The 20,791-nt window shown below is 35.7% G+C and overlaps 2 protein-coding genes across 4 annotated transcripts in view; one reads left to right on the forward strand and one right to left on the reverse strand.

Moving 5' to 3' along the window:
• Positions 1-3,174, forward strand: part of LOC132916014 (cytoplasmic dynein 2 heavy chain 1) — a 34,720-nt gene extending 31,546 nt beyond the window's left edge. Inside the window, exons 42-45 of the mRNA XM_060975765.1 lie at positions 323-1,056; positions 1,661-1,905; positions 2,082-2,376; positions 2,679-3,174. Coding sequence (XP_060831748.1) covers positions 323-1,056; positions 1,661-1,905; positions 2,082-2,376; positions 2,679-2,974 — 1,570 coding nt within the window. The 3' untranslated portion in view covers positions 2,975-3,174. The remainder of the gene's footprint in view (positions 1-322; positions 1,057-1,660; positions 1,906-2,081; positions 2,377-2,678) is intronic.
• A 2,388-nt stretch (positions 3,175-5,562) lies between these two features.
• Positions 5,563-20,791, reverse strand: part of LOC132915527 (eye-specific diacylglycerol kinase) — a 96,949-nt gene continuing 81,720 nt past the window's right edge. For 2 of the 3 annotated variants that reach the window (XM_060975411.1, XM_060975406.1), the window contains one exon: positions 5,563-20,553. In XM_060975411.1, the coding sequence (XP_060831394.1) occupies positions 20,504-20,553 (50 nt within the window). In that variant the 3' untranslated portion in view covers positions 5,563-20,503. The remainder of the gene's footprint in view (positions 20,554-20,791) is intronic. The other variant, XR_009659893.1, reaches the window with a different exon arrangement.

The following is a 20,791-nucleotide window of genomic DNA, read 5'->3' on the forward strand; positions in this document are numbered from 1 at the left end:
AATATAGCGCGCGAAATTTCCTATTCTTCCTTCCAAATAAACACCTTACCTTGTCCATCCTTGCGCTGTATAATAAGCTTCCGCGATCATTTTTAAAAAGCGTCAACTTTTCAATGAAAAAGAAAGTCCTCGATCTTCAACTCCTCTTGCGTACTTTCATGCCGGTTAGTAAATTTTAGGTGCGTAAACGAAAGTTAAGAACTCTCGCAACGAATGCGTACACCACGTAGTTTAACGATATAATTTCACCCAGCAATTAAACGTCATTATAGAAAAGTTCACTTAACGAAAGATTAAGGCGACCGATCTGTTGATGAAACAGGAACGGAGGCTGGATACTGCTCAGCAACTTGCATCTGGCTCTCAATTGGCTTCCCAGACTGGAGAGTCTTCTCAGATCACCCATGTGCACCAGCAACAAAAATCCCGCTACAAGGATTTGGTTAACCACTGAACAATGCTTGGGATTCTACCCCAGTCTCGCGGCTCTCTGTTTAAAACTCGCTTACGAGCCACCGGAAGGTGTTAAGAGGAACGTAAAACGATCGCTGCAACAGCTTTGTCAAAAGCACAAGAACGTGAACGTTCCTGGCAGCCTGTTGCTGTCGTGGTTGCACGCAACGCTTCAAGAACGACGAAAATTCGTGCCTCAAGGTTGGATCAGGTCGTACGAATGGAACGAATCGGATCTCGAAGCAGCATACGAATTAGTAGTGAGAGAAATAGAGTCGACGAAGAGTAAAGATAAGAATGGAAACTGGCAAACTGGCAGAGGATTGTTGGACGTAGCGATTTACGGCGGTCGCCTTCAGGACGATTACGACATGAGAGCGTTGTGCTCGATCGTTCGCGACGTTTGGACTTCCGAGGTGTTCGACGGTCGTAGAAAGCTGGCTGACGTTCTCAGGGTGGTCCATGGCTCGTTCGACGAGGCAGCTAAGGCGTTGGAACATGTTCCGGATAATGATTCGCCTAAAGAGTGCTTTGGATTGCCCGCGAACGCGCATAGAGCTTGGGAGAGGACTGCTGCCGAAGCTGCGCTCACACATTTGAAAGGTTTAGTTTTTATCAGCAAATATTAGTAGCAAACTGCGGGTCCTTATGTGTCTATGGGAAAATCGAGGATACAAAGTTGTATACTACGTGATAAAATATATAAATAAACCCGGAATTTAGTACATTAAATTGCATTCGCGAAGATAGGAATTTGCGCTAATATCCGCAGTCTAGTTATTAGGGCTGATGATAGTTTTATGGGGAGTAGGAAATGATATTAGGTTGTCCGAAAAGTTTCTTTCGTTTCATAAGGTGATAATAGATGAACAACGATTTCTGTTTTATATTATTTTATTGAATTAGGTATGATCCATTTCGTTATATTTCTATTACTATATTAGTGCATAATTCAATAAACTAATATGAAGCAGAAAACATTGTGCGTGTATCATTTCCTTACAAAACGAAAGGAACTTTTCGGACAACCTAATACAACTGGGATGACTAAGAAACGAAGACAATTCGTTTTGTTGGAATTTTTGTTCTTTTTTCGAGAATGCAATACAGAGCTAACAAGAACGATCATTCCGTAACTCAAATCTCTCATTCTTTTCTATAGAAATGTAATTTGCGAAGTGGCTATAAGTTTGTTAATTGTCGGCAGGAATTTTAATCAAAGCGTCCGTCAGTAACGACACGAACAGCAAGAAGACGGAAACAAAAATTCAGAGGGACTTGAAGGATCTAATCGACCGCCATATCTCGATCTTTGGATCGTCAACGACTAGCGATCGCAACGAAAATAAGAATCCATTGGAAAATTTCTTTATCGATGAAATAAATCTGACCAAGAAGACGTTGAATGTTATTCGCGTTGACGTGGAAAACCTGCGCCTCGAGGATACTAAGGTTCAAACAATTTCTTAAAATTTCAAATTAATCTTACGAAATTAACCACGAATATCTATCAATCGTTGAGTCGTTAGATCTTTTATCACTTTGTTATTATTTTCGATTTTTTATTTTGCATTTAGAAGGTTCGAAATATTCATACAATTACGAACATTTGTCTGACTAATTTCTAGACTCCCATACACTGGATGGAAAACTGGAAATATGGTCCAAAGGAAGCTCTGCCTTTCGTTAAAGGGTTGTTGTGCAATTATCAAACTTTAAATTCCATTTTGACCATCTCCTCGTCTGTTGTCGATATATCGCGATTAACAAGACCACGAGCCTTTCTGACTGTTCTCAAACAGCACACCGCGCGAGAAACACATCAACCTATGGAGAATCTTCGACTTTGCGTGAACTGGTTTGAAAATCGACGGAACGACGACTGGAAGATATCGTTAGTCATTGAAGGACTATTGATATCTGGTAATTTGATTCGTCTAATGATCATTACTTAACACAGTCAACCAACAATACGAAGAATTTTCTAAAGTATCTTTCACTGCTTGAAAACAAATTTCAGAATTTCAAATTAACTTTTATTTAAAATTAATGTCGTATAATGTATAATTTTAATGTAAGAATGGAAGAACTATAATTCTAATTGCAAACGTAATGCAAAATACAAATTGATAGTAGGAAATATCAAAAAGGGAATCGAAGAGACACGAATTTTTCTTCTTTCGTAAAATTGCCTCAGCAAATAATACGGAATATTTTATATTTAGGAGCTTTGATAGAAGATGGTAACCTGAATGATCTGGATGCGAACGCGGCTTCCGTTGCAACTGCACCGAGTTGTCAAATTGCGTTCTTACCAGAAAATTACAGCGCGGATAAGGCGAGAAACAAAGCAGTGGGCGGCCGTTCAGGAAGCAACGACGTGGAAGATATTCTTAATGTTCCAGTTTATGCGAATTCTCAAAGGGATGTATTAATTTGCTCGCTTCCGGTTGGATGTCCTAGAGAGGAACATGATAACTGGTTACGACGAGGAGTTGCCTTTCATCTAAAATTGATCTAGTTCCTGTGGTTTAGTTCTGTTTGAATTACAAACAGTATGGTAGTACATTTATACATTATGCACAATGATCTGCATATTATAATTGTATAATAACTAACTGTTATTTATTGTTCTGTATTCCTTTTAACGACTGAACTTAATTAGTATACACAGCGAAATATTACGATTATATACACAATGCTAGTATTAGTATTATTATTCCTATTTGAAACATTCCAGAGGATTGTAATAAAGAAAATAAAAAAAAAAAAAATAACAGAAATAAATACGAACGATGTTTTTGAAAGTTCAATTACAAAATGCTGCAAGTTGATAAAAGTACTCGAGTTGTTTCTGCTCGCAATTTATGTTGTAGAATGTTTACGCATGTTCCGCATGTTTCGTATGTAGCGAATACATTCAGTTAGCCTTTTAAACTCACGTGCACTTGATTTAAAGCCCTCGAATTTTCAATGTACGATGGTTTTATTGGCCAGAGTTTCCTCATTTTCAGAAAAATACAGCGTTCTTAACCACTACCCATACGTAAGAAAATAAATGAAATTAAACTAACTTGTATTAATTTCTCCAAAGGTTTAATTATTATCGATTAACTAGGCAACAGGCTTGTCTTATGCAACTTAAAACTTTTGCTTCTTGATATAATAGGAAGACGATGAAAGCGAAGCGAAACTCTTCCCGTTAAATACATAAAAAACGAAAGTTTCCTAACAAGATGAGCACAAAGGAGTACAAACGAAGGTTAATTAGGGAGGGTTCTTGTTTCGGCGGATACAACTTGTTGCATTTAATTCGTACAGCACAAAGGCCACAGATAACAAATTTAAACTTTGTTCCGAAGTATATATCATAAGTTTGAGAATATTTTTCTTCAAAATAATTGAACGATCGTTGCTGTTCGTTACGCAAAATCTTAAATAAATAACGACCTATGGAAATCTGTGTAAAGACGTAAATATATTAGATTGTCCAAAAAGTGTCTTTCTTTTACAGCGACGCATCTTTATACAAACATGAAACCTAATCTGTCGAACGTTATGATCTTTATTTTGATAGAACGAAATGGATCATACGTAATTCGATAAAATAATATAAAACGGAAAATGTGCATCCATTATTTCCTTACAAAACGAGAGAAACTTTTCGGACGACCTAATATTTACCTGTATTGGTTTCTATCCTGACAAAGGATATTTACAAAACGAAGAAAGATAAAGAAATGTGAAGAACCATTCTCGGAAAGTTAAATGGCAATCTCAAACTAATCTAAGAAATAATTAATTGGAAGAATAATCACGAACAAGAGAGGAAGTTGACAAAAACATAAAGAGCTATAGAAATTGATAAAAGCCACGAATGTTTGTGAAAGAATAATTACAGCAACGACAACGTCGTTCGATTTTGATTAAATTTTCAACACAGTGAGAAAAATGCACATTTCTTTTCAAATCCGCTTAAAATCGTAGCTTTGGTACAACAGCATTGATCCAGGACATTTGTAAACTTTGAAGCCGTTCCGCTGTAAAAGATTACGTTCTCATCAAAATCTTAAAGCGCGCAGAAAATTGAACGAGATTTTACGACGACAGTACTGATAATTCGATGATAGTTGAGAAAGTTCGCCTGTAAATTTTCCTTGAAGTCGGATAGGTCAAATCAAAGTTACGACGCGAACTTAATATTGAAAAGTAGTTTGGAAGCTCTCGTAGGAAGCTCTCATAGGAAAGTCGTAAGGACATGCAATCTCTCTGACCAGAGGATCCGTATCCATTTCAAGCAATTGACTCTTCCGGAACTTGGTCCTTATCTACTTTCAATTCGAAGTGAGATTAGGTAATCGCCAGAGCTGTTAACTAATGAACGGGAATTGATGGAATTAAATAATTGACTTTCTACGCTAAGGAATAAATATTTGATATTTTAAATACTAAATGATTCAAGATAATAAAATATTCGATAAACTTTATTCGACATGCATAAAGCGATACATACGAGTATTTGTGTGAAATATCGGTTATGGAAAATTTGTACGAATATATTGGGTTGTCCGAAAAGTTCCTTTCGTTTTATGAGGAAATAATAGACGCACAACGTTTTTTGTTTTACATTATTTTGCCGAATTACGATCCAGTTTGTTCTGTTGGGATAAATACCGCGACATTTCACAGACTTGGTTTCACGTTTGTACGACGGTGCATTGCTGTAAAACACACGTTTGCGAAAGAAAGACACTTTCCGGACAAACTAATACATATATTTCGTGTTACATGAAACGGTTTGCAATTTCATTGACGCTGTAAGTAGATACAATTATCGTAATTGTTAGGATAAAAGTTGAAATCAATCTGAAAATATACAGGGTGTTTCGGTACGGATAATAAAACCGTGTGTAGGAGATTAACCGGCATAAGAAAACTTTCTTTGCTTGAAAAAGTGAAATACGTTGCTCTTTGTCAGACAAATAGAACGTGTTAATTGTAACGCACGTGGAATAAATATTATCACGGTATCGTAATCAAAGTATAATATAGTATAGCATCGTGGTATAGCATTGGTTTAAGGTTGAGGAAAAGAGGGAAAAACACAGATTCGAGAATCAGAAATCTTTTTATTACTTATAAAGTAATCACTTGATACATCCTTCTAATGAGAAGTTACTCGTACGAGTTACATAGACTCAGAAAATAGCGAGCAGCAATTAAAGAAGTCATTGCAAATTACACGATCGTTCCTGTAATCACGTTGGTTCGAAACGCTGTCTATTGCCAAACACTTTTACTTGACAAAGTTGTGATTCGATCCTCCAACTTCGTACAAACATACTTTACAAACTTGTTCATCACCCGTATAGAGCTTATCGTCATAATTATAGAAATCAGAAGCTATATGTAATAATACTTAATAAACGCAAGAAATCTAATTGTTATTATATGTACACTCCTGTTCATAGGACATTTATGTATATGGGAACGTTTACTTATTCATCGATCAGAATTTTCTACTCGCACAGAACAATGGTGAAAAACGTATACAAATTTTGTGAAAATATGCGTCAATCTCATTATAATTTGATGTAAATCGTAGAAGATCTCGAGACGAATAAAACAGTATATTTTGAGAAGTCTATCCACAAATACAGTGGCAAACTTAATAATACGAATGATAGAATTGATTAAAATAGAGAATCGAGGGACCTGACGAATATAGACGAGAGAAGAACGTTCGATGTTGTTGTACATAATTAATTAGACTTTTATCTCGGTATTGAATATATAAATAATTTACACTCTGAGAATTGAAATATAATAATTTATTCTTAATACGTTTCAATAACCTCTCAATTGTCCATAGATGTCCCAATGATTACAAAAATGCAGATGTATCTACCTCTAAATCAATTCAATTCTACCAAACTCACAGTTTTCGTTAAACTTAAACAACCTCCTTTAATACTCAAAAAAAAAAAAAAAAAATAAAAAAAAAAGTCTTCGATACATTCGGCACAAACCAGTTAATATATTCACTGCTATTAACGACGTGTGATCACCGCACGTACAATTTTACCCTTTTTCTTTCCCATCAAAAATTTCTTTATTTTATATTAATAACATTTGTTCTATTACGATATCCATTGCTTGTTTCGAAGTTACTTTGTCAAAATACATCAAAGCAGAAATGTAATATTCGTGGTCGCGATATTACTTACCATTAACCCATAACTGGCGTAACGATCATTTTAGCACGTGGACGAAAATCGTCAGAAATTTACAAAACGTGCTACTGTGGATTGTATATCTATGCACTTCCGTCTACAAGTTACGCGACTTCTCTTTGTCCTATACATACGCGTCGATAAAATAAATTTGTAATAAAATCTCCAAAACGTAACAGGTATAATTCAATTTTCCGAAAAGTACACGCAGAGATGACAATTGAATGTCGATTTAACTTTGTAATTCCAACATTCGTCTGTACCAGTTCTAAGCGTCCTGTGGCTTATGCGACGATAGCGTAAACCGATAATTATTAACCCATTTGCATCATGCTGTACTTGAGAGGACTGGTCCCTATCACCGCGCGCAGTCGGTCGTAGGTGCAGTAAATGACATCCGAATTCTTCATGGAGTTTATCGAAAATTCACTGTTCAAAACGATTGGTAGACGATGTTACTTCGCAAACATCGCACCTTACGTTCTTTATAACAGAGGAAAAAGTAAAAATTATTTAGATTAAAATGGAAATAAAAGAAAGCAGTCGCAGCGCGCGTAATAATCCGCGCTTGGTGATAGAAGACAGTCGCAGCGCGCGGATTAATCTGCGCTTGGACGCAAATGGGTTAAGTTGTACGTTGGTTAACAATACGACGTTAAAAATAACGATTCCTAAGGTTTCACAGAATCCATCTTACCAATTACGGAACACAACGTACGCGTCAATAGCAGCGAGACTGTTAATAAGTCGTCACTCGACGATCGACCAGCATCTGATCAGCCATAGACGATTAGATAAATTAAAATAAGCGATTCTTCCGCGTAGATCGTACCAGCGGAAAGAATTTTCACAACTTCGGCAAGCAGCCACGTTTGACGTGGACAGAATATAGGAATAGAACAGACCACCCAACAACTTTCGTGACAATGAAATACGAACGGACTAAGCTCGGCTCGTTACCGAGGGGAAAATCGTAGTATTTAGGTCGACGTTCACAATGCACGGCGAGCTACAACAGTTCCCCTTTTGTTTTCCCGTTCTGCCGCAGTCAAAACAGACCAGCTGCAGTCTAAATTAGAGGCGCACGGTTAACCCTACCGGCTAAAATCGTCGCGCGAATCGATTAAACATTCCCCTGGCTCCGTTTCGATTCGCTTCAGAATCGGTTCACGCTTCCTAATCTATATTTTCTTTTTTTCTTCTCTCTGTCTGTGTTTTTGCTTTTTCTTTTCTTTCTATTTCGACAGATTAGACGGACAGACAGACGGAAATGCAGTTTCGTTCGCTGTGTTACGCGCGATTGATTTTTGCCAAGGAACGCGCCTGTCGAATGTTTTCAAAGAAAGCGTGATAAGTTGGAAAGGCTGTTTGTAACGTCATTACTCTGTGGTAATGTCGCTTCGCTCGATTGGATTTATAAATATTAATTAACACGCGAACCGTGGATGTTTACGCAAATTTGCATTCTAAGAAAATGCATATTTTTGTATATCTTTTATCATTAATTTGAATATTTTTTATATGGCGGATTATTAGGTGCATTTTCTACATTTTTTGACAGATGCATAAACATCCAAATGTAACTGGTTATTGTTATATTATCGTATCTTTATTAACATACCTATTATCGTAAAAAATATAGGCGTAAAATTTGCTTATTTTCGTTGCGAGAAAAACGAGAGAACGTGAATTCATTTAGCGAAATTCGACAAGATTAATACAACGTCCAATGCTGAAAGGATTCCACACACATAATTTTCTGAGAGAAAGATTACGGCTTTATGTATCAAATCCGTTAGTTAAAGAGCCAAGGGGTAGTTTTCTTTTGTCATTGTCGACGAATTTCACACTTTAACCCTTTCGTTAGAATGGAATTAACGATTAAAACGATAGTTCGTTATTGTACAACGATAGTATAACAGTGGAACTATACCTTATACACGTTATAAATTATTAACAATGTAAATTTTGTCTTTTATTCGAGTCATTTGAGATTGACACGTTGACTGCCATCAACGTGAATTGATTAAAGCATTTAAATTAAATAAACGTCCTTAATATCATACGTATTAATATATACAGTCTTTTAAATGCAACTGTAGTTCGTTTAAACAAACTTGTTTTTTAATGAGATAGTAGGACAATCGGGCAGCAGTCAACGTATTACATAATGCATAACGAATTCTAAAGAAATACGCGTCAGAATAATTAAATTCTATAAATTATTTAATCCATTACGGAAAATATTAAAACACACTGTATGATATACATTATCGGGCAAAAATTTGAAATTAGTTAATATTTTCTAATTCTGTTATTTATTCGAAATTAATGTAAAAATAAAGCAGATACGACAGATTTATTATTAAAAACTATTCTAAACTAATATTGTTAAAAGTTCTTAGACTCTATGAAACACATAATAATCTCAAACCTTTGACTCGTAGTGTATATCAAAGTAATATAACAAAATACAAAAATTGCACAATTCTAGAGGAAAATTTCGCTTGAAATATTCACTGCTGCTAAAATGCAACGACCTATTCCTCGAATTGGATTTTTCTCTCATAGCAAATGTCTTCGTTTCAAGCAATAATCTTTCGTTTCGTTACGCTGGCCACCGCTCTGTTTGTCTGCCTAAATAAATTATTCTGTCAGTGGTTGCGTCAGCAAGATTACTCAAATATTTGAATGAGCGCAACATGAGCGTCAATAACAGTGAATGTATTAACCAGAAATATCAAACTATGATGTGTTCAGTCACGGTCGTTAACGAAATACAATTGGTATTATTATCCGGTGACTATAATAATCCGAAATTTTAACGGATGACTATAATCATCGTTAATGGTCAACCGTATTACGTCAAACATTATTTACAACTGTATCAAATAATTATAGTACAACTAAAATATGAAATTTCCTTTATTAATTGTAGTTAACGACTAATACGACATTTTTACGAGTAACTATAGTCACCTTTGTTAGAAAGCGCTCGATGTTGGATGATTATAATCACCCGCAGCAACGAAAGGGTTAGCGAAGCGTTAAATACGAAGTTTCACGCGACTAAAGCCCGATGTGGACGAGTGAGTTTTATCTTCAGCTAAATGTCGCAATGCTCGCGAATGCATCAGCGACACGCGAGAATTCGCAACAGGCGAAAATTGACCGTCGCGTCGTGAGATTACACCGTTGCGCCTTTTTCTATTTCTGAAACGCAAGTTTCGCTCACGCGAAAAGAAAAATACGCACGCGAAAAGAAATATCCACGCGACAAAACCCACTTGTATGCATCGATCCTGACGCCACCAATAGTCGACGAGGCATTGCGAGCGTGGACCGGAAATACATCGAAGCCTGTTTAACTGCCGCATGTCAAGGTGCATAGACATCCTATGCATCGTACTTCCATTAATATTGCTTTGAATAAAATTACAGACCGTGGGGAAATTTTAGTAAGAATTTAGCAATCTTCTCGTTCGTATCGACATGGATACCTGATGATTGTGGGATTAATTCAGAGTGAATTAATAGAATTTTACGCGTAACGTAACGTACATTAACGCTATTAATATTAATTAATATTAAAACTACCGATTTGTAATGTGCCATGGTAAATAATTATATTCGCCGCGTGTGTTGAAAATAAATAAATATATATGATTATACTTTTACCTTGATAAAAGCTAACATTGTATATAATTTTGATAAAAACATTTGCATAGTTTCAGCAAACAATAATTTTTCGAAACATCTCATTTTGGCAGATTTGGTAATTCTCGTGTCGATAATACGACAAATAATAAGGAAATAAGAATATAAATATAAATAATAATGCTATAACAAAGACGTAAATAATTCTAAAATAATAGCACAATAATAATAAAGGAAACACTATTACGGAAATAAATTACGTCATATTTTATCTTAATAATCTATTACAACCTTTGTGTGTGAACAAATACGTAATAAATAAGTGAACCTCTAATTCGTCAAAATTCAAATACCTGCACCTACACCACCGCTCAAAAGTCTTAGGACAGTTGTCACATTTGATTCAAAATTCGTAAGAATTAAATAACTATCAAGAAATATGGAACAATATCGTTCAATTTAATATTTAAATACGTTAAAATTTGTATGCATTTATGAGAATTTATGACTGCACAAATGCCTTACACCGAATACACGTAACATTCGAAAATATGTAAAATATTCAAAATACAGTAATACCTCTGTAATACCTGATAAGTATAAGTAGAACAATTTTCTATGTTCCATTTTTTTACTTATATTCATAGAAATATGAATTTACATAAAGATCGACAATCTATTGGTGTATTGGTATATTACTTAAAACACGCGTGAAACTATAAGTTCACATTCTACGTGAGATACTAAATTTTTGTTAAAAACAGATATTCCAAGAGTTTCGTGCAGATTTATGCCACATATCGTAACACGGCTGTTCGAATTGATAACTTTTCCTCCATTTCACTCGCGTTTCCAATTTCACTCACCGTTCGGTAGAATGAAATAGTAAGAAGTCACTTAAAAGAAAAACCCAGAAATAACAACTAACAATTTTTAAAATATAAATATGTAAATTCGATAAAATTTAAAGTTTTCACGAATCGATCGCCTGATTTCCAAAATATTACACCATTACATATATATATATATACATATATATGTATATATATTTATTTCCTCTACACAACTTCACGACAACACGATTTCTTCAGTTCCTCACCTGCGACAGTTGAGCAGGCACTGTTGTATTAAGTCGAGCGCGCGAAATTAGTTAAGTATTCACATGAATCGCGGCTCAGCGTGGTTTCGTCGTCGTCGTCGTTCTAAGCGTAGAGGACAGAAGTGGAAACGCGCACACGGGACAGACGAGAAGATGTTTCAGCGACGCGAACTCGGCCCGAAACGCCGTGATTGTCGCCGATTTATTGCTCTAAGAACTTAAAATGAAATTCACGGGCCAAGGCCGCGTCCCTGAGAAAGGCAATACTGTGTTTCTTTTTCCTCTTTGGGAAATTCCGCGCCATTTTTACACGCTCATACTCTCGCACACACTCTCCGATTATCATCTCACATTCTCTATTTTTCTTTTTTTTTTTTGTTCCTTTTTTTCTTTTTATTCTTCGTGTTTATTCACCTTTTTGCCAATCTCGTTCCTCTAGTTGCTCTACTCGTGATACGTTCGCGATTCGTTCATTACGCGGAATTATTCGTTTCGGTTGATGCATACGGAACGTCACTTTCTCCAATTACATTTTGAAGACACGTAGTTTGTTCGAAACGTCATATATTCGACGAAAGTAATTCTCGTACGATACAATGCACCTTCTCGATTAACTTGATTGTTCGGAATTGATAAGAATTGCTAGTACTAACATTCAGAGATTCTTGAATTGGCGTTGTTACAACTTCCTTTAAGATAATTTGTATGTTAAAAGATCGAAACATACGTAAAGAATGTCTTTTTAACCCTCTACAAATGCCAAGTTTCGTTTATATTCACTTTTAGAACATCTTCTCGAAAACTGATGTAAGAGAATCGCGCGAAACATAATTTGGATATTTTTATTCGAAATATTTCTAACGCGATTCATGGGAAATTTCTTCTTCCTTTGACGCTGAAATCGAATAATTGACGATAGGAGGAAATTTCATGGCTGGTCCATTGCCTATCAAATTGAAACTCCGGAGAAACGACATTTCATATGCATTAACTAGTAATAATGGCTTCTTCAATGTCCTTCTTCACGGTTCTGATGATCGATCTCGCGTGAAAGCTTTGCCTGTCGCGATTTCAATCTAATCGCGGGCGTGGTAATTGGTGCGATTACGAGAACGATTATTCCCCTAACGAATAATAATACTAAAACCGAGTGATAGGCACACGGTTTTATGATCGACGACGAAAAGGAAATTACTTTCCGAGAGGAAATCAGTGAAAATATTTATCTATACCGATAAGTCAATTTGATCTGAAGGAAACTTTCGAACTTTCGGGAACGTCTCTCGTTTCTCATTATCTTCTTCGTTCCGGTTCTCCCTTAAACTCGATACACAGTCGCGAACCTCAAAAGGCATTGACTTTTTCATCTCTTCGTTAAGTAATCGTTTAAGACCGTTCCACGAGCAATACGAGTATTTTCGTCGTTTAACAAAGTTACATATAAAGTAATTATTTCAGTTATTGATACTTGCTCCTTTATTTCTAGATAAATTTTTATTTGTCCGTAGACTGTTCTTTCAATATTCTTAACATTCTCCGATATCCTTCTTCACGACTCCTCTTTTAATACGCGATTTTTGTTTAAACACTCGTATTACTCGTTAGTTGACTTGATAGTTCGTATGTGTATTACAAATACGCGATCTGTTATAAAAAATAAGGAGATTAAATTTACAGGGGTTTTATTTTGAGAAATCAAAGTAACAGGTTCCCTTGAGAAGCGATACATCGACAGAGACGTTTTCTTTCTTTCCTTTTGCAACAATATCGGCGGTATTTTTCCTTTGGGAGATTCGCTTGGACAATCAGTCTGATGGCATTTTCAATGTCTGAAATCTGGAATGAATTTAACATAATTTTCAATTGTAAGCAGTAAATTTAAATCTAAGCAGCAGGGGAAGTTAAATTCTTATTATCATAATTCGTTCGCAGATCAAAATTCGCTGAAAGACAATGCAATACAGAAAAGTTGAAAATATTATTATTCGATAATTACTTCGCACCAAAGAATTTAAATTTGGAATATTTTAATTCAAATACACCTGAATTTACTTATGACGTTTTTGCGAAGTTCGAACGTAATGTTCGAACTGTTTATTATTTATTTATTTATTGCTCCAATTATCCAAACAAAAGAATAAAGTTCGAATAAGAGCAATTCTGCTAAAAAGCAGAAAATGAAATTATTTTACATTCGTCCTTCTGGAAGAATGATGGAACCACTTGATCTTTTGCCAACATTACCCCCTCCTCCTCCTACAACCTCCTTATTTCCATAACAAATCATGTACGATAATATAAATCTCGTGAAATTCGATATAAGCATTAACGTTTCTTCGTATTTTTATACACATTGTAGAAATATACTGGAGAAATTATACTCGATGATGAAGTTTAATCGTCACGTTACAGTGTTTCTCGAGATTCTTGTCAGCGACTGTGAGCAAGATCAATATGTTTCATGCTATGAGAAAATTCATAGTACGGAGCTTGGAAATAAAGCTGAAATTCCAAATTAAAATATCCAGTCGTAATACCTATAATATAGTTAGATTCGATTTCTTGACGCCTCGATCTTTTATGCACATCTTACTGAAGAAATAAGTGGAAGAATATTTTTACTTGTTCGATATAAGCTTTATTTTTGTCTACTGGATGTAAGTTTTATTTTTGGTTTTCATTGGAGGTCGCAGAATGTATTCATTAGTATTCTAACTAAATTTAGAATATCAATAAACTCTTTGGAAGCAAAAGTATGATATAAACTTGGAATTGTTTATCATATAATGCAAACTACGTCATAACATAATTTTATCATCACGCGACGATGATCGAAGTAGAAAAATTAAACAACGAATAAACGAAAAAAAAGGAGAGTCTATGTCGTATTTAACGCATACAATTTTTATTCAAATTTTAATACTCTTTTAATAACCGCAAAGATATAGATCTTCAAAACCTTGTATGATTATCGTAGACGAAAAAAAAAATAATTCTTATAACGTGCTTTTACTTCTTGAAATTATGCGATCTTCGTGCCATATGCATTTTTGTATAAGGAATAGCGTAGAATAAATTCGAGTCGCCGTATCAGGTAAATCACCCTGTATATCTTCAGGAATCGTTTAATAAAATATTTACCGTCGATCGCCATAGACGCGCTATTATTCTCAAAGCTCTCGCTTCAAAATGCATCGAATAAAAACATTAATATCCACTGACATTTCCATGCTTCTCGAATATTATAATGCCTTCTTTGGCATTAAAATTTCAAAGCTAAATGTTGTTCGACTAACAGCGTGCTTCAATCTATGTTGACGCTTTCGCTTTCATTTGTTCCGGAATGTTGAATTTCTAAGAAACACCGTGACGCAATGAATTTTCACGATAGAACGGTTCTCTATTGATCATCGCTTTAGAAAAGAAGAAAATGACAAATACAAAAGGGAAAAGAAAGGGAGAACAGGAGTCGCGCTTTATTGGACGTTGACGAAGGTTAAAGCGTAAGATTAACACGAGAAAGTTCAAAGGGAATCTCGAATCGTTCTGTTACGTTCGAAGAGAAATGGTTCAAAAATTTGGGAAGCAATGGAAAACCATTTAAAACGTCGCCTTGCTTACAACGAAGCTCGCAGGAGATTAGAAAATTTGAATTCGTCTGTGAAAACTTTAATACGTGTTTGCCTCGTGACCATCGATTAATCGTGATAATCTCAGTAAAAATACATTTATATACGCACGTACGAATAAATCGACTACTGACGTTACGTTACGTTACGTTACGAGAATAAAATGTCACGGACAAAAATGTCGAACATTTCCACAGATATAGTCGATCGTTTCTTTTTTTCTTTTTCCTTTTTCTTCTATTCAATATGTTAAATTGTGACTATTTGAAATTTCAATATACATACGCGTGCGAGATATGTACAGGATTCGAAAAGATATTGGATAACGCGTAAAACAGATTCTTCTCCCTTTCATCGAAGCGGATATATTCTCCGGAAGAACTAAATTTTTATCGAGACAATTGTTATCGCTATATCGGAATTATCGATCGATCGAAATGGCATGAAATTGAAATATCTTCTATTCGAAGTATTTACACGTACGTGTCTGTTTCCATATCCGTCAAGAGTTAAGAATAATATTGTATTATTCTACGATTAAAATTATTCCTATTTTATCTCTATTTTCTATAGTAATCTCGAATAAACATTATTCCCCAGGTATTTGAAAGAAAACCTTTAACCGTACAATGTTCCAACAATGATCCCTTAAAATAAACTCGCAACTTCCGTTAGCTAATAATGAAATTCAACTTTAACATTAATAACGTTGTTCATTCATCCTTCGTTAACTATTTCGCTCCATTGATCGATCACATCATCATCGAGCATTTATTTATCGTAACCTTCGTTATTTCTTCGTTATAGTTTCTGTACAGATCTTAGAATCTAGGAAAATATTCTTTGAAACATCTACACGAACGTGATTTACGATTTAAAAAGTGCAAAATTCGGATATTATAACCGGTGCCTAAACTCGATTGGTAAGGAAATTATAGAAACGCGCATCGAAATCTCCGAGTAATTGAAACGATTCGAATGCATCACGATCCTATTAGACGATAGATGAGATAAGAAGAAAAAAGAAAAAACAAAATGAAAGAACAAATCTTTTCTTATAACTTTCGTATTTAATAACACGACGATTTAACACGATTCGTAAGTATTTAAATCTTATCGTTCGATTTAACGATTTACATGTTTCGACGCGCGATATCACGCATCACCGAAGGATCTTCGCGAGGCGAGAAACGATAGAACGATCGCAAGAACAATCTTACTTGTGGATCGATTCCTAAAAAGAAACGTTCGCTCATCGAATCGAAATTTTACACAGGTGGCTATAATCACGATGTACGTTAACGTAGATGACGACGTGACGGTTCGACGAAACTGAAAGAAAACGATGGCTGTTCTACGATAACTTGAACCGAGGATAACGGAACATAAACGCCGGAATGGAAACGAAAAACAAAACGAGGGAGGATCTTTTATACTCTGAACGCAAGTTTAATTGAAATTTTTAATGAAATTCAAATAACGTTGGAGTTAACGAATGTTTCATTGAGAACTTGGAAAATTTCAATATCATTTAAATTAAAACATTTCCGTCCGTTCGGCTTAATTTAAATAAGCGACGCGAAGCTTCTCTCAATCGAATAAAACGTTCAACCAATGTTTATAGCTATATTTCAGCGTACTGTTCTGGCTTCTTCTTTCTTCGTGCTTCTCTAAATCGTTGCGACGTTCATCGAACGTAAGACCTCAGGTTTGTTCTCGTTAAATAATAGGGGCATTAAATACAATGGAAAATCGATCGTCCGTTCGATGAACGACGTACATTTAACCGGGATAGAGTTACAAAGGCATCGTGATTACGCTACATATAAAAAATAATCAGAACAACGTATCTTACGCTCGAAGGCATTTCTAGAATCGATTCACCATCGCTATATTGAATATACCAGCACTCTCTACTGATATACTTACAATTAATTTATTTGATATGCGGCCGTATACGCACGTGCGATTCCTCGCCGCGGAACTTTTCTAATCTCGGTCTCTAACTCGATCACTTAAAAATATCAGTTTAATTACAGAGGATAAGAGACAAACGTGGAGCGGACACGCGCGAATACGATTTCTCTCCATCTATTTCACCCAACCTACTGTACATCCTACGTACTCGTATTTTTCACGCTTCTTAACGCGACTAGAGTCGAAGCTGGATACGAAGCGAAAAAATTCAGACGAATCGATGCGTGGACGATTCATATAAATCGTTGCACATCGATCTAACGTTCATTGTTAATTTGTAATATCGAGTTCCTCTCGCGAATCACTACAACGCTGCTAGATCATGAAATCGTTGAAACGTTTGAAGATCGTTTCTCGTAGGAATTCCTTGGATCATTCGTCTAACGATAAAAATATATGCGGGCCGATAGAACTGGAAGATGAAAGATGGCTCTTCCTGATGAGAGCGCGAGAAACAGATACACACGAAACACGCATGAAACAAGAAATTATTATCATCTACGATACATTTCGAAGTGGTTATTTAAATACTTAATGCTATAGCGAATTGAGTAGAGAGAGACAAAGAAAGAGAGAGAGAAAAAGAGAGTATTTGATATTAAACATTCGTGAACGCGTTCGCGGGTGTCCAACATGGATAACTTACCTCGTAGACGTCTAAAGGTATATTATCGTAACTCCATCGTATTGAAGAAAACGATCTCGCGTGTCCGTAGGAACGAACGAGTACCATATGTATACGTTATACGATATAATTCGACAATAAAATTAGAGTAGTCTAGTAATAGTATAATATAATAAGCGACGATAGACCGTCTTTTTAAGAGCTAATTGGTGTTCGTACGTTGATCCCTTTTTTCATTTTGGTACCGAGTTATGATAATTCTTCTCCTCGATCGCTTATCCATTCGTTTATCATTATTCCCCCTATCATTTTTATCCGACCTCTGCTTGTTCTCGTTTCTCAATCGATTTTAATATCGCTCAAATGGGTGAACGTCGCTGCTTGGCTACGTTTCTCGAAGACTTCGTTACTTCCGATCATTTTTATGGATAGGCGCGATACAATGGATCTCTTGTCAATAATGGAATCCTTAAATCGCGTTCTCATGCTCCAAGCACGTGAATTCAATAAAAATTCGTAGGGAAAGCTGATTTTAATGCGCCTGAAGAGAATTAAATGTTATTGTGTAATTACATCGAAATATACCCTGAAGCTGCGTATCAAAGAGCTTGCAGAGGATTGAAATATTCAATTAGTTGTTTCTAATGGAATAACATACACGTATATTGGAAGGATAAAAGAATACTTGTGTTGGCGTGGAAGAGATGTTAGAAAGTTATTCTGCGATCGATGCTTACAATTGTATCACTTTATCCCAAGACAACTTTTCTATTCTTAAATTTTAACGAAGGTACCACCTCTGTTATGGATTCCATATGAAACTGCGATTTAAGACTTTGTTGGTTCATCGACTGACTGGCGCAATTTCGTTTGAATCGGTGTTTTCCATCACGAAACTCCTGATTGTATCTCGATATCATATATAACGCTAGAAGATATGTCGATTAAATTTCACGTGATCACGCAAATACGTTAAATCGATTATATCACGCTAATCCCACGTATGAAGCTTTTCAAAGTAGATTGTATTATCCAACTTGCAAAATACTTTTCATAGATTTTTCTATTAAATCCATGCATACTTCCCTTCTCTCAGTAGTTCCATTTTTTCTTGAAATCGTGTGTGTAATTGTATGTACGCATGTGTTTACGTGTGTGTGTATGTGTGTGTGTGTCCAAGCAGTGCCAAGAAATTCGACAAATGTTCGAATGACAAGAAAAAACAGCATCGTGAAGAAACCTCTGTATCTTAAGAACAATAAATATTATATCAGTATTTTAACGTACGTAGAAAATATATGTATGTATATATATGTATGTATATATATATAATATGTATATTAACGCGAGACTTGTTTCTTTAAATAGAAAAAGATATGTATACCCGGTGTGACGAGGTATCCTAGAACAAGCGAAGAGAATAATTTAACAAGATAGTTTAAGTAAACGTTTGTATACCAGCAGAGTCGGATAGAACTTCTTTCCTTCTTGACGAAATTCAATAAATAACCGTCACGGTAAATATTTCGCTTGTCGATCACGATTATCAAAAACGTTTCTTCGAATGTAGGCTCGTACAGCTCGAACGATCGATCGAGTAATAACAGAAAGAAAAATTTATGAGGGCACAACAAGGATAACAATGTGTTCTGAAAAATTTCAACAAACAACAAAGAGAATTCTACCGTGGATCAACGATCCTAACGATCACTATGATCGAACGAATAATTCTAATTTCAATTGGAACGAAAATTTCTGTCCAACTCTGTGAACGCTAATCCCTAGAAACTACGCGTCCTCCGCGTTTGAAAGAAGGCGACAGCGTTCGCGATAAAAACGCGGAGGCGAAAAATTGTAAAAATCGCGTCTACGCGGAACGACAGAGCTAAATTGATAAATATAGTTTATTTATACTTTGCCAACTTGTAATACCTAGAAAATGGAACGTAGAAAAATATAAAATAAAAAATCATACAAACGAATACGATGAAGATTAGTCTTTATAATACATCAGCTACTCGATTTAATTTTTCCAATTATCATATTCCTTTGATCCTAGCCTCTCACTAATTCGGTTTCTTTCTCGGGTCGTACCCCGTCAAGTTCCACACCCTTAAAACTCGCCGATACGTTACACGCAACAGCGACGTTGCGAATGAGCAAAAAGTTTCCTAATTACACTTGAATCTTCTACACACGCGTGTATTATTCCTCGACATTCGTGCGACTATCTTCGAAATAATTTGCGGACAATCTGTTCGCGCGGTTTCGTCGTTGGTAAGTCGAGAGGAAATATGCGTAAATTATTATACGATTCCTCTCTTAACTATACGAGAGTACGATTTTAAAAATATATACGTGTATGCATGTAGAGGCTCGCAATCGATCGAAAAAGTTTCCTAATCTTTATACAACACATGTACGCATGTACATATGTAACACGTATGTATCTATGTATTGTTCATCTATGCAGAATGTAATTAATTTACACGTTCGTAGAAAGGGATCTCGAGGCTCCGACGAGAAAGGTTGGAGAGCACCTTGGTAAATTACGCGTCGACATCGCTAATCTGTCGATGGAATAAATATCGATTTATCACATGCGACTTACGCAAACAAAGAGAGAGAGATAGATAGATAGAGAGAAAGAGAGAGAGAGAGAGAAAGAGAGATAGAGAGATAGAGAGAGAGGGAAAACGAACGTGTATCGTTGATGACCGATGTCGATGATGATCGTAGTTCGTTCGCCTGGATCTCTCCCTCTGGTTGTTCCATCGAAGATAGAATTTTACTCAGGATCAGCTCAGGCTCTACCAATTACGGCCAGAGGTCAGAGCGCGTTCTCCATTTCTTCTGTTGTCAGCTGGAACTGCTCTTGACCTATATAGCAGCGAACAAAGCCGATTTAACGATCCACTGGGAGCATTACGTAGGCAAAAAGGATTTCAGTATGATAGGATGTTTGATCGAATAGCTTCTCAAAGACTTTCTTTTCGATGAAGGACAGTCGATGAAATAGTTCTTTAGAAAACTTTGCATAATCTTATCGCCGGCCTTTCATATTACGGCTTTGTACAAATTGTGAGAGATAAAGCTGATAAACAATTTATTCCGAGTT

Source organism: Bombus pascuorum, chromosome 1 (genome assembly GCF_905332965.1).
Source record: "Bombus pascuorum chromosome 1, iyBomPasc1.1, whole genome shotgun sequence".
Lineage (NCBI taxonomy): Eukaryota > Metazoa > Arthropoda > Insecta > Hymenoptera > Apidae > Bombus > Bombus pascuorum.